The following is a 15,034-nucleotide window of genomic DNA, read 5'->3' on the forward strand; positions in this document are numbered from 1 at the left end:
GCAAGCAGGCGGTCATGAGTTCGATCCTCGGTACCGATTTAAAAAAAAAAGCCACTAAAGCTATGATTGAAAATCTCTATAGTGAGAGAATAATGTGATGTTTTTGTTGTTTCTGTCCAGACAATTATATTGAGTCACTCAGATGGATGGCAGTCCATGAGGCTGGGCAGAGCCACCATGGACTAGCCCCTTTCTTTCTTGCTCCTTTCAGAGAGCGGGTCCAGCCAGTTCTTGTTCCCCAATCCAGTACCTCTCCCAGCTCCCAGAATACCTGGTTCTGTTCAGGCTGATATATAAAAATATCATACAGTGGATCACTTATAAACAGCAGGAATTTATTTCTCACAATTCTGGGAGGTGGGTAGACTAATATAGAAGGTGCTGTCTGATTTTGTCTGATAAAAACTCATTTCATAATTCTTCTCATTGGTTATGCATGTGGTAGAAGGGGTAGACCAGCTCTTTCGTAAAGGCACTAATTCCATTCATGAGGGATCCACCCTTATGACCTAATCACCTTCTAAACCCTGCCCCCAGTGTTACCGTCTTGAGGGTTAGGAGTTTGACATATAAATTTATGGTGGTGGGTGGGAGCAGGGAGACAAACATTCAGACCATAGCGCAGGCATCTTCCTACCTCCAGCTGAAACACAGCAGCCTGAGGAATGCTGAATTCCCTTTGCATACAGGGGCTATGTGTATATGGAGGAAGAAGGAAGATGCTTCCATTCTCGGAGAGCCAGAAGCTTTATTTGTACACACCACAAAGACTCTTGCCCCAGGACCCATGAATGCTGCCAAATATCATAGAAACTATAGTATTATGATAAGGGTTCATGGCTTAAGGAGGACAGAGAATGTCTGGTCTGAGTTTTGATAGGGTTGCCCTGTACCCAAAGTTAAAGAAATGTGATTTGAGAACTACACCTCCAGTGGCCTCTCCCTGTGCCCCCTGGAGCCTGCCCAGGCCCTTCTTCTCAAGGGCCTCTGGCCCACTTGGCAGTCCTGCTGGTTCTGGTTTCCCCATGAAGTCCGTGCCAATGTTCCCACTGCCACCATGTGAGGGCTAGTCTCCCCAAATGGTTTGAGAGGCTCCAAGTCAGAGCCTCTAAACTGGGAACCTTGCCTTATTGCTAGACAGCTTGACCACCCCCGTATCATTACGTAGAGTTTCAGCAAATCCTGTTCCGGAAGCAATCTGTCACTCCACCAGTTTTCCTGTCAACATTTGCCGAGGAATTCGGGATGCTGGCACAGAACTGATTCCCCGCAATGCAAGGGAACTGGCAGCATCTTAGACACAGTTTCTCCCTCATGGCATCTTTAAAAGATGCCTGAAGTACAGATGCAAACAAATCTCAAGAACTGCATGTTCTTCCCAGTAATGTGACCATGAAACCATGAGCTCTGAGCTCTGTGGCATGGTGGAGCCTCTACCTTATTCTAAGCTGGTGACTGAGGGTTTTCCCTTTTGCCTCTGATCTAGCCCCTCTTCTGCTCAGGATGCTCATAAAGTAGGCATCTGGCAATTAGGAGGGTAACTTGCTCAGCAGAACCCGTGTTATGGCTTGGAAAAGCACAGCTGGGTTAAGTGAGGAGCAGAAGAGCCTTGCCCATGCCCTGCTGTCCTCCACCAGGTCAGCCTTTGCCTTCCATTGCTCCCGTGCATACCTTCCTTCTGGAGCAGCTGGTGCATAGTTAAAGAATAGCCCACTGATGCCTTATGGAGCTCACTGTTTGCACTTACTTGGTGCCTACATGAGGCTGATGTATGGAATCGGCTGGGTTGCCTGAACCAGCTGGGGCTGGCCAGCAGCAGTGGGTCTTGGCCAGATCAGATGCTGCAGGGAACAGCTGCAAATCAGGTTTGTCTGAAAGTACAGACTATGGCACCAGAGAAACCTTGCGCTGCCAGGGAAAAAGAAGCAAGCATGAGCACACCGGAGAGACATGCTCTGAAGGTTGCACTAAATGAGAGACGGTAGTCAAGGGCACTATAGACTCCTATTACTGGCCAGAGATGTGTCTTCTGTTTTCTGCCCAGCTCAGAATTTCTCCTCAGCTCTACGAGCAGGTAGGTGTAGCTGAATCAGGAATGATGTTTACACAAACCAGAGACCTCAGAGTAAGAATTCAATTGTATGTTTGACTCCATCCCTTACTAAAAGCCCAACTGTGTTTCTGTTCCCTCACCTGGGAAATGGGCAGCAGAGTCCCTTTTTCACAAGAGTATTGTGAGGATTGGGTGAGTGGATACAGTGAAGAATGTGAACATTAGCTAATAAATATGTTCATCTTTTTTTTAACTGAAATGTAATTCCTACCCTAAAATGCACCCCTTTAAAATATAGCATTTAGTAGTTTTCAGTATATTATCATTATGGAATGATCGTCACAATCTAATTCCAGGGCATTTTTATCACCCGAAAGGAAATTCCTTAGTGCTTCCCACAGGCTGAATATCGACCTCCAAAGATACCAGATCCTAATCCCTGAAATCAGTGCACATGACCTTATTTGGAAACAAATCATCTTTGCAGTTGTGAAAACGTTAAAGGTCTGCAAAGGGAATGAATCAGTATGCTGAAGAGATACCTGCACTCCCAGGTTCCTTGCGGCACTATTTACAATAGCTGGAAATGGAAACAACCTAAATGTCCAGAATGAATGCATGGGTAAAACCAGTGTGGTACATACACACGCTGGAATGCTGAAGGAGAATAAAACTTCATTTGCAACAGCATGAGTGGAACTGGAGATCACTGTGTTTAGTGAAATAAGCCAGGCACAGAAAGGCAAGTGTTACATGATCTCACTCATATGCGCACTGTAGAACGGTTGATGTCTTGGAAGTTGAGAGTAGAATGGCAGTTCCCAGAGGTCAGAGGAGAAGGGGGAAGGAGGGAGGGAGGGAGGGAGAAAGGTTAGTCAGTGGGTACCAAATTACAGCTAGATAGGAGTAAAGAGCCTAAGGTTGGCAATGCATAGCAGTAGTGGGCTGTCTGTTTCAAAAAGCTAGAAGAAAGCATTTTGAAAGTGTTCCCAAAAAAATGATAAATATTTGGTGGATAAATATGTTCAACTCAATTTAAATGTTATATAATGTATACCTATATCAAAACATTACACATCCCTTCATTACTATGTATGTTTTCTAGTTATATACATTTAAAAATAAATTTATAAATTTTGTTTGAAAAGTCAAGGGTCTCGTGATGGGGAGATTTTCTTGGATTATGTGGGCTAGGCTTCAGTGCACCCATGTGTACCCATCATAGAGGCAGAGAGGAATTAATTATACATACAGAAGGAGATACCGTGGCGATGGAGCTGCTGTTGGAGTGGTGCAGCCATAGCCTGCAATACCAGAGCCTCTGGAAGCTGGAGCGGCCAGGCACAGGTCCCGCTCTGAGCCGCTAGAAGGAGCACAGTTCTGCCAGCACCTCGGTTTAGGTGTTGTTGTGGTTGCATTGCTCCTGGAGCACTGGCCTCCACAACTGTCAGGGGACACGTCCGTGCTGCCTCATGTCCTGAGCGCTGTGCTAGTTTGTTCCAGAAGCCACAGGAATGTAAACCAGTGCCCAGCATTTATTCTATAGGATTATTACTGGTGCCTTCTTATTGGCAGAAGGCAGGCCCACGAGGGAGGCTGTATCCCGGGAGGGACACTGAGGCATGGTTGTTCTCCAGATTATTCTACTTAATGGCCAAGACACTTGCTCTGCCAGCAGGCATTGATTTATCTGGGACCAAACGCATTATGAACCCTAATCTTTCTCTTCATTTTTTTTCTTGTTCTACAGAGGACTAGAGAATGCTTGTTATCAGACCAATTATTCAATTATAAGATATCCAAAAATTACTTTTCTGTATCAATTTTTATAATATAATATAACAGGAAGTATAAACAACAGTTTTATCAAGTCTATTCAATGCAAGAATCTAGCTAAAATGCTAGCTAAAATGTAATGCTCAGGGTAAACTGTTCAGTAGTTAACCCCCTACCCCCCAAAAGGCAGCTTCACACCCCCCCCCCAGCAGTCCTCTTGAAGAATTCATACCATCCGTGTTTTGATACTGGGGAAATGAACAGTCATGGTTATATCCATGCTGTTATGTGGAATGTCATTTTTTGGGGGGTCACAGTATTATTTTATGGTCTTAAAAATCTCCCCAGCACTGCAAATTTACACAGTGTGCTTTTAAACCACTGCAATCTTCTGTTCCTTCTGTGTTTCCCATGTACCATTTGTTCTAGAACTGTTACCTACAGCAGAGAGAGGCCAAGCAAGAGAGAATGACAACAAGCAGGTGCACAGAGCACCAACCCTGAGTGGGCACAGGCAGAGCCTGCCCTGGTGGCCTCTTTGTATCAGTGGTACTGTGCTCTGAGCCCCATGTCTCCTGCTTTGTGGTCTCCCTGTTGGTTCTTAGGCAGATGTTACCGTGTCCACCTGCAAAGACCACTTAGTGACTCAGTGCTACAATGTGCTAGGTGGTTTTGTGATGTTGGAACTACACTCCAGAAGCCACTACACTGTGTCACACCTTTAAATTAGGTGCTGGCACTTCCCACTCAGCCCTCCAGGGCAGGTGTGGCTCAGCCCCTGCCCTACTGAGCCTTCAGTGCTCTGCTGTCATCCTTCCCTCCCCTGAGAGGCCATTTGCTCTCTTTCCTTTCCCCTTGTTCTCCTTCAAAGTTCTCCCTTGCCCCAGCCTAGCTGAGGCCACCCTCTTCTCAGGGACTCTGTCTTGTTCAGGTCATTCTTACACAGTAGCAAGGGAAGTCTGGGTGTATGAGAGGCTCACCCCAGCCTGAGTACTTATCAGTGCAGTAGAGAGCAGATTATCTCACCTCTCTGCCCACAGGCTCCACTGCAAATGGACTTAATAATAGTGCCTCTTACACCTTTGTAAAGGGCTTTAAGGAGTGCTTGCCACTTAGTCATTTCTCCAGAAATGCTGCTGCCCTCACCATCTTTTTTTTTTTTTTTTTTTTTTGTCTTTTTCGTTTTTATCGGTACCAGGGATCGAACTCATGACTGCCTGCTTGCAAGGCAGGTGCTTATGCCGTTGAGCTAAATCTCCAGCCCCTGCCCTCACCATCTTGTTCATTATCTTCCTGGCCACTCAAGAGGGAAGACGCCTGGCTGCAATCTCAATGACACATAGTCCAATTAATGATTTTCAGTGGGAAAAAGTCGTATGCCTCTCTCTCTTTGTCCCTCTCCCCCCACCTTGCCTCAGCTTTGACAGCAACCACTGAGAAATAAAACAGTCCATCAAGTTTCTCTGTCTTCAGATTTTTTTTTTTTTTTTTTTTTTTTTTTTTTTTTTTGTCTTTTTCATTTTTATCGGTACCGGGGATCGAACTCACGACCGCCTGCTTGCAAGGCATGTGCTTATGCCGCTGAGCTAAACCCCCAGCCCCTTGTCTTCAGATTTTCCTAAGTAATATGTGGCCCTTTGAAAGAACATTGAATCTAATGATCATTGAAATAATTGATTCTTCTGGGTTGGAAATCATCTTTTATTAACCAAAGATGTGGTTTGGTCCCATCACTCTGTCCCCTGATGTTAAATGACTCTTGATGTTAAATGACTCCAGGTTCTTTCAACCAGAGACACTGAACTTCCTCATTTTCTACAGTCCTCTGTTCATGCCCTCTTTCCAGTAGTCCTGCCCTCATATTTCCTTGGCTGTTGGTGACTTCGAACAAAGAACAGTTTTGTTGTTGTTCTGTGGTGTCAGAGAACATAGTTGCTGCGATTCTCAATTCACTGTAGGACTGTAGAATTTGTTTACTCCTGATCCTGTTGTCAGGCAGGGTCGGAGGTGGGAGGGTGCTGCCAGATCAGCACACACTGAACAATCCTGACTTTTGCAGTAAGTCCTTGTTTTGAAGCTTTGTCCTTTTTGTTGGCTTTTAAAAGCCATAAACAAAGATGCTCTTGGAGCAAGGCAGGACAGGGGAAGCAGGAGAATAGAAAATTATTTTGTAAAGCAAAGCACATCTTTTGATGGGCCAGGTTGCCATTTAATTTGGAAACACTTGACCTTTGTGCATCACTGGACAATGTCACTGGGTAGCAATGAACCCTAAACAAGCAGGGTTACTGTGAGTCAGTGCTGACCAGTCCATTTGCAGCTGTGTCCTGGGCAAAGCTTCTTGTTTGTATGCCCAGGGACGGAGCCTTTCAAGCTGCTGTGTGCTTTTCAGTTGACCTGTACCCAGCCAGTGCCCCCCACAGCAACCTCAGAGCAGAGGTTTAAAACCCACATGGAAGACAGGGAGGTGGGATGAGAAATACTCATCATGTTTCACTGTTAGCCTTGATTTAGCTTCTGTGTTAAGTGGTGGGTTCATGGGTGGTTATCGTTATACTTTATAATTTATACTTCTTACATTGTCTAGACTAAGAAACCATCTGGAGAAATCTCTGGATAGATCAAAACTGCCTTCAATTTGTTTTTTATTGTGTTTTGTATTTTGAATGCAGTCTATTTTGGAACATCTAGGACCTGTTTAGCTCTAGCTTAATCCTGGGGTCTGGAAATTGCAGAACTACATGGGGTGTCCCTTTAATACACTTCATTTCTTTACCTTGAGGAAACAGCTCTACTCCTGGGCCAGGAGGACTAGGGAGTGGTGGAGATAAAAAGGATGATGATGTAGTTAATAAACACAGGGGGGGGTTAGCATTCCTATTAGTAATAATAACAAATACTTGCATAGCGCTTCCTTTGTTCCAGGTTCCCTAATGCTTTACATATATTAATTAACTTAATTTTGACAGTTGGTATTGGGCACTATAATTTTCTCTGCTTTACAGATGAACTAAGAAATTGTCATACAGCTGACCAGTGGTAGAGCAGGGAGTTGGCTTCAGCAGACCAAAGTCTTAGCCACTGTGTCTGCTGCCCCCAAGATGTCAGCCACCATCAACATCACCCAGTCAAGCAACATGAGCCTGACTGTTCCCTCAGATGCACAGTAAACCCTCACTTGAGTCAGGTCTCAGGGTGTAGCTCGCTGCTCTCAGAGGAAGCCTCACACTCCTTCCTGCCCCCTGCCTGCCTGCCTTGATGCACATCGCCCCCTCTCCTCTGCCAGGCAGAGATTACTGGCCTCAGGGCCTACATCGTACTTCTCCATCCCCCACCGGGGCACCTCAGGTCCCAGCTGCTCAGTCCTCCGAGACCATATGCCTAGCCGCCACCTCACTTCTAAACATTTATTCAGAACACACACATCCTGCACCCACCTGGCCCCCTGTATCAGAGCAGTCTAGGCAGGTGTTCCTCAGTCTTCAATGTTATTTGGATGGGTTTTATTCAGAAAGAACATTTGACGTTTTCCAGAAATTATATAACCTTCTAACACAGGCTGTATCTCTTCATTTGGGGCTTGACAGCTGATAATTTCAGAACAGCCATCTCCAGCCAAAAGATGAGAATATAATTAGTATTCTATATTTCTATGAAAGTCCTGAAATTGCAGAACAGACTTTCCATTCTGAAATGGCCAATGTTGTATTTCTTCAGCAGATGTCCGCGTCTCGTACAGGCTGCGGAACTGCCAAGGAACTGCACAGGAAAGTGCTCCCACCATGCCCCTCCATGGGGCTCTGGGCCCATTTGGGCAGATCCTGCTAGCCCCAGTGGATGCACTCAGTTCCGCTGCCAAGCTTATGTACTAGGGAAGTAGGCTATTTCTATACTGCTACACTGAGAAACTTGAATTGGCATTCTTTTAAAAAAAGAATCTCCTCAATAGTTTATCAAAGTAGCATGATTTTTTCCTGTCTTAATTCTGTGGATCAAAACAATTTGTTCTTGCAGAAGGTGAGAGACAAGCAATGAGCCATGGGATATTCTCCAGGCTGTTCTTCTTGAGCCCACTGCTTCTCTTAGGCTATGAAAAGTTCCCACACTTCATAACCTCAGAACTGGCATTCCTTCACCTGTGCTTCCCAAGGGAGGGATGGGACCACCCAGGGGCATGACTTTTGGTAGCACTGAGATGGTTTCTGAAGATACTGAACTGACGTTTCAAAGCATTAAATTACATGATGAGAAAGTCCTTTTTCAGTTTTCGTCACAGCCTTGGCTGTAATGCAGAGGAATACTGTCTGGAGCTAGAATATCATTAACACTATAACTCTTGCTAATCTTCCCCTTGTACAGACGAGAGATCAGACCTCTGGTAACTGTAGCCAACTAGAAAGGCCGAACAGATTTTTCACCATATTTACTGTCATGAATACTTATTTATGGCAACCTTGGCTTTTCTTTTACTGCAGTGATACTTGTACTTTTAATGTTGGATGTTAAAAAGTAAGACAATTAAAAGAAAGATGAAAATAATAGTCCAAGTTTGTGAGTGATACTAGTCAGGCCAGTCCAGAACCACTGCTGGATCAGTGAGCTATACCCAGCCCAGGCTTCACATAGACTCTTCTAGGGAGCTTGGAAGATCCTAATGCCTGGCCCACGACCTACATCAAGTAACTGTGACTCCCTGGGGTGGAGTCAGGCATCAGTATTTGACTCAAATTTTCCAGACGTTTCCATTTGTAGCTGAGGCTAAGATCAGCTTCCTGCTTGCACTGGGGCAGCATTTTTCTACCTCTGACCCCACATCCTGATTGCATTTTATCCTCCTTTTCCATCTGCTTCTAGCCCATTCCCTGTACTTTAATTTTCCTCTTCTTTTCTGTTTCCTAGTTTCTGTCCCCCAGATAGGAGGAGAGCTATTCTTGTTATCAATGTCCTTGGTCACTGCTGCTGCTTTTAAGACAACTATTGAAATCACTAACTCAGTTGCAACCATGTTGGATGATTTCAACAGCATTTGTTTGGCAGTTCAGTAGCCAACAGTCTAGTTTCTGAATATCTAGGCTTTTTGGGTTTTGTTCTCCACTGGGTGCTTTTTTTTTTTTTTTTGACAATAATTGTTCTGGGGTTCTTAGCATGTTGCTGCTGTAAGCACTTTACATATATGAACCTTTGTTATTCTGATATATCAAACATCCTATGGATCAATCATCAAACAGGGTAATACATCATGCTAATATACCAGGGAGATACAGCTCTTCAAATGAGGAAACTGAGGCACAGAGAGTTTAAATATCTTGCCCACAACTATGAAGTGGCAGAACCAAAATTCCCATTCAGGCAGCAATGCACCAAAGCCCACATTCTCAACAGATGGGACCCCTAGTTGTTTATAATCCCAATTCAAGTGTCCTGGCATGCAATGAGTCGCACATCACAAGACTGTTCCCTGCCACACTAAGAGATTGAAATTGGGACCCACTGTCTGCTTCAATGTCATTTGGAATTGATAACTTTTTATTTCCAACTTAAATGATGGTATCTCCACAGGAAGCCCACAGCTTTAAATCCCATCAAGATTTTAGCTCATCATTTGGAAGAAATCAGCCTTAAATGATTTTATGTGTGCTGGCTGTCAAGCCTATAAACTGAAGACATAAAAGCCAGTACCCGTAATCATTCAGTAAATGGCAGGGGGCAACGCTGAAGCTCTTGGTGGCCTTGATAAGGTTCGTCATTAGCTTATCTGGAATGTGACCTTCTGCAACCTCCAATGTTAGACATCCCAGGGCACATTCCACCTTTTAAAATGTATCAGATTCTCATTCTGGTGTTTAAAGCAGAAGCAGACCTTTATTTAGCCTGTTTCTGTTACTTATGAAAGACGTTCTCTTTTACACTCAAAATTTTTCATTTTTTGTGATTCTTGGGGTTGACTTTTAGGAGGTTAGACCTTCTGAATTGCATTAAACCTTACAATCTCAGGTGAATTTTCAAGTGTCTGAGCCCTCTGGAGTTCTCCTGTGTCACTAAAGATTTCAAAATGATGAATTATAGGGCTAAATCTGAGACACTGTACCGAGGGTGAGTAATCACATTATTAAATCTCCCTCACCATTTTCTGGGCCCCCACGTAAGATACGTTCTGTACATCATTTCATTCAGTTCTCCCAGGAAGCTTATACCACCAGAATTAGGGTCTTATTCATTTTTCTAGTTGATGAAACAAGGGCTCAAGGATGTCACCTCTGGTATTTGGGACTACAACTGTGAAGGAGGCAGGATTTAAAAGCAGATCTGCTGAGCAGCAGTGCCCATGCTTGTGTGTTTATGCTCTGTCCACTCCTGAGCTAGATGAGGTGCTGCTTTGGATCTCAGTGCCTCCCCAAAGGCTCATGTGTTCAGAGGTGGGCTTTAGAAGGTGATGGGTCTTGACTAGTCTCATCAGTCAATGAATCCATAGCTGCATGTGCTAAAGGAGGGGGCCTGGTTGGGAGAGGTGGTTTGTTGAAGGATCCCCTAGAAGGGTGTACCTGCCTCCCTGCCTCTTCTCTTTGCTGTCTGCTTCCTGAGCAGCTTCCATCCACCGTGTCCTTCTTGCCTTGGAGTCAGCCAACTATGGACTGAGTCCTCAAAAACTCCTGAACCAAAATAAACCTCTCTTCCTTTAAGTTATGAGTATCTGAAATTTTGTCCCAGTGACAAGAAAAGTAACTAAGACACAAGGTTAGCTAGTGTTTTCTGGGCAGAAATGTGAAGGAGGCACACATGGAATGTGAGGAACTTACTAAGTTCAGCTTCTCTGTGGCCAGATCCCCTTCTCAGACCATTGACTAGGTCCCTTCTGTCACCTTCCTATGTTAAGGCTGCCAGCTAAAAAGACATAAGGCCACTGATCTTCAGGTGTACAGGACTCTGCATACAGTGGAGCCACTGACTAGTGAAGGGAAAGCTTGTCTTTACCTCTGCTTTTAAGGCCGTACCTCCCTTGTCTGTGTCCAGATATCGAACATCTTTAGCATTCTCCATTCCTCCCTTATTGGCTGCCCACTTTCTTCTAAATTTCTTCTATACTTCTTAGCGGTCAAATTCTACTGTTTATCTGTACTGAACTGCTAGATCTGTGGTTCTGCAACTTTTGCATGTGTCAGAATCACTGGAGATTTGCTGAACAGATCTCTGTAACGCGCTCCAGAGTCCTGGATTCAGCAGATGATACCAGTGCTGCTGGCCCAGGGACCACACTGTGAGAACAGCCAGTCACATATATATCGATGGTGTCTGTCTGATTAGGAACCCTGGTGATGGGAAATTTCACTCTTGTGGGGAAAAATGCCATTGGAAGATAGCAAATACGACACTGTGGGTAGGGAGGCCCAGACCTTTGTCCCTTCTCGTCATCACGATAAATGTGCTATAGCTTTAGACAGCCCCCACTGACATAAGCAGTTACCAGCTATGTCTCTGAGCCGTCCTCTCTCTGCAGGTGGAAGGCCTTTCCTTCTCATTAGTAGGATATTTTTTTCCCATGTTATGCTTCTCAAACTAAAATGTGCACTGGAATCCCCTGGGAGCCTTGGTAAAATGACAAGTCTGAGTTAGTAAAGTAAAGCCTAGGACTCTCTCCATCAAATGACCTCTCAGCTGAGGTTGATGCTCTGGTCCCCCAATCTGTACCTGGGTAACAACTCTGAATTATACCTCCATCCCTACTGCACAATAGAATCCCCAGAAAAGCTTTTAAAATTCAGGTCCACATCTCCTGGACATTGTAATTTAATTGTGAGCATTGGAATTTTAAGCCCTCTTCCAAATGATTTCAAATTATATCCAGGTTTACAAGCTACCAGGGTTTGGAAGGAGACAACACCTACCAGGGGCTTGAGGGCATGGGAGCACCATGGACTAACCAGGCTGGCTGCCTAGATGAGGAGCCTCTGAAGTTCACTGGAAATCTTGTTAAAACACAGCTTCTGCTTCCACAGGTTTAGGTGGGACCCAGTTTTGTGCATTTACAATAAATGCCTGAGAGTCATCGATGCTGCCACTCCAGGCTGCCAGATACTGAGCCTCAAGGCCGGGCCACATGATGCCCATTGTCTTTGCCAGTGAAGGTGGTGAGCAGCTTTTTCATGGTGATTGTCAGTGGTTGGGAGGTTTCATCTCCTGTGCCTTTCAGCATTATCATAATGTCTTCTTTTTATACCAGTTGATACCAGTTGATATCAAACTCACCGCCTAGCCCTTGCCAGGCAGGACTTATGCCACCGAGATAAATCCCTGGCCTATCTTAATGTCTTTTATCCAGTGTGGTCCTAACAAAGGATGCTGAGCAATTCAGGTCAGTCCTCTTTTTGTAACATTTCCTCCCTTTTCTCTTCACAGTACGAGATGCAAAAAATCTAATCCCTATGGATCCAAATGGACTTTCAGATCCTTATGTGAAGCTGAAACTTATTCCTGATCCCAAGAATGAAAGCAAACAGAAAACCAAAACCATCCGCTCCACACTGAACCCCCAGTGGAACGAGTCCTTCACATTGTAAGTGCTCTGTTCTCTCCTGGGTTAAATTATACTCTGCACACTACACACTGCCAAGCTCACTGTTAGAAATAGTGAGGTCAACATGTCTTCCTTCCTAAGACCTGCTCAGACTCCTGCTGGGTGAGTCATCACCACCAGTTAATAGATAGTAACTCGGTTTACCAGGAATTACAAATGCAAGTCCCAAATTATTACCGTTACTTGTTCTGTTTAAAAAATTTGTTTAAAGTGCAGTGGGTGATTTAAATCATATAAGGTATGTCCCACCTCTTGATGAGCTTAAATTCTTTTGAGGGCAGCAGGAGGGTGTGAGTCAAAAATTCAGTAATTGTTACAACACAGAATGAGTGAATAAGGTAGGAAGTAGTATTGCCACTGAAAGGGGACCTGGAAGGAAGGGCTTCCTGGAGGAGGTGACATTTGAAGTGGGCATCGAAGAATTACCAGGATTTCAGAAGTAGAGATTGTGGAAGGAGAAGAATGATGGAAGAATGATAAAGAGAGAATAAAGAAATTAGGAACAGGGAAGCACAGACCACAAACAAGTGGGCCTCTTTGTGGACTCAAACTCAGGAAGCAGTCTCTTTGTAGGTAACCAGAAAGGTAACTTTCTACTACAGAGAAGCTAGAGAGTTTGGCTCAAAAAAGGGCCAGGTTTAAGTATTTTAGTCTCAGCTGCCTCATACCACTCTTGACATTCTAATGCCAAAGCAGCCGTGGACATTGTATAAACTAGTGGTCATGGCTATGTTCTACTAAAACTTTATATACACAAAGTGGCAGTGGATTGGATTTAGCCCGTGGATTACAGCTTGCTAAACCTTTGTCTGGAGCTTTGGTAGCCAGTATAGGAAACTGGTAAACCATTGACACTGGAGGAGACTTGAAAATACTGCTCCTTTGTCTCAGGCTCAGACTGTATGCTTGTCTGAGCCATGATCAAGATAACCCATCTGTGTATGCATGTGTCTTTGTAGCAAATTAAAACCTTCAGACAAAGACCGACGACTGTCTGTAGAGATCTGGGATTGGGATCGAACTACAAGGAACGACTTCATGGGATCCCTCTCCTTTGGAGTGTCAGAGCTCATGAAGATGCCAGCCAGTGGATGGTAAGGAAGCCCTGGGGCCTGCCTGTGCCTCCCTGTAGGAGACCATGTTGCAGATGCCAAGAGCAGCTGACTTCAGTCTGTAGTGCTGGGTGGATGTCTGGTCACCTGGCTGGAGCCTCTGCATAACAGACATTTGACCAACAGCTCACGTAGAGGGTGGGGAAGACCTGCTGAACTTGCACTTAATCTGCCTTCTGTCCTGTGTCTTTGAAAGGTACAAGTTGCTTAACCAAGAGGAAGGTGAGTACTACAACGTGCCCATTCCAGAAGGGGACGAAGAAGGCAACATGGAGCTCAGGCAGAAATTTGAGGTGAGGATTGCAAAAATCCTACAGGAAACATGTTCTCTTCACTCTCCAAAGCATAACTCCAGTGAGGGCCAGAATTTTGTGGTCACACAGTTGAAAGCAAAAAAGCAATTTCAATGTTAGGCACTCATATTCTTTATTGAAAAACGTAGATATTATATATAATTACTTCCATTTGCAAGCTATTGGCATTCCGAGTCTATTGTCCTTTGGAGAATGAAGCCTGGGAATGTCCCAGAGATGAGAGCATTGTTGATTTCTGCTTAAGAAGTTGTTTTGCACACATGGGGGCGACAGCAAGATTTGAGTGTGCAGTCCTTCTGGCAGAGACGGGCTCCTCCAAAAGGCACGATTTTTGGTCCTCTCCTCTAGAGGAATCTGAGTGTAATTATGCTATCATGCCAGCCTCTGAACTTTTTATTTCCTAGCAAAAGCAAAAATTTCCTTTTTTGGTTCTAAGAGATCAAACTTCAGCAAATTTTTTTTTTAACTTTGTGACAGTGGATACTCTTTTTTTTTTTTTTTAAGAGAAAAAAAGACATAGAAAGGAAAAACAAAATGCACAAGAGACAAACCACAACAACAACAAACCCAAAACAATAATGGTATAGATTTTCAAAACAAGATGATAGGAATTTAATAATGATTGCAATATTGCATATTGTTACCTTCAAAAGGTAATAATAGATTCCCAGATATAGACATGTAAAATTGATCCGATCATAGGAGCATTACTGTTCTTTTCCAAGAACTAATGCAATTAGTAGTATAGTCATCTTAGCTAACTTGTGTGTGTGTGTGTATGCAAGATAGCTAACTAAATGACTAATGTTGGCTAGTTCATCAAAAAGAACAATTTGTGCTTTCATTGTGTGCTGTTCGTAGTTTTCGTACCTATATCTTGTAACCTGAGCATCTACTTCTACAATAACATTATGTAATATATTAATTGGTGTTAATTGCCTAGTTTTTTTTTAATTTCTGTATCCTTTCTATCCTTTTTGTTTTGTTTTGTTTTGTTTTGCTTTGCTTTTTTAAAATGAAATAAATAAGTGCATGGTAACTAGCTGCAGACCTCAGGTTTGATGAGACCATAGGGAGCGACGGGGACCAGGTTGAGCCGGAGCCCATCCAAACGTGGCAGCCACTGCTGCTCAGTGTTGGCTGTCACTGTCTGGTATACACACTGGTCCCATTCTTCAGGAGAGGCCAAAAATCTGGAATTTGATGT

The 15,034-nt window shown here is 44.0% G+C and overlaps 1 protein-coding gene across 3 annotated transcripts in view; it reads left to right on the forward strand.

The window, feature by feature from the left end:
- The window catches only part of Prkca (protein kinase C alpha), a 413,537-nt gene that overhangs the window by 303,834 nt on the left and 94,669 nt on the right, over positions 1–15,034 (forward strand). For all 3 annotated transcript variants that reach the window (XM_063241821.1, XM_063241823.1, XM_063241822.1), the window contains exons 6-8: positions 12,224–12,380; positions 13,361–13,495; positions 13,710–13,806. In XM_063241821.1, coding sequence (XP_063097891.1) covers positions 12,224–12,380; positions 13,361–13,495; positions 13,710–13,806 — 389 coding nt within the window. The remainder of the gene's footprint in view (positions 1–12,223; positions 12,381–13,360; positions 13,496–13,709; positions 13,807–15,034) is intronic.

Source organism: Cavia porcellus, unplaced genomic scaffold (genome assembly GCF_034190915.1).
Source record: "Cavia porcellus strain 051 isolate PalLab524CR breed Dunkin Hartley unplaced genomic scaffold, mCavPor4.1 scaffold_32, whole genome shotgun sequence".
Lineage (NCBI taxonomy): Eukaryota > Metazoa > Chordata > Mammalia > Rodentia > Caviidae > Cavia > Cavia porcellus.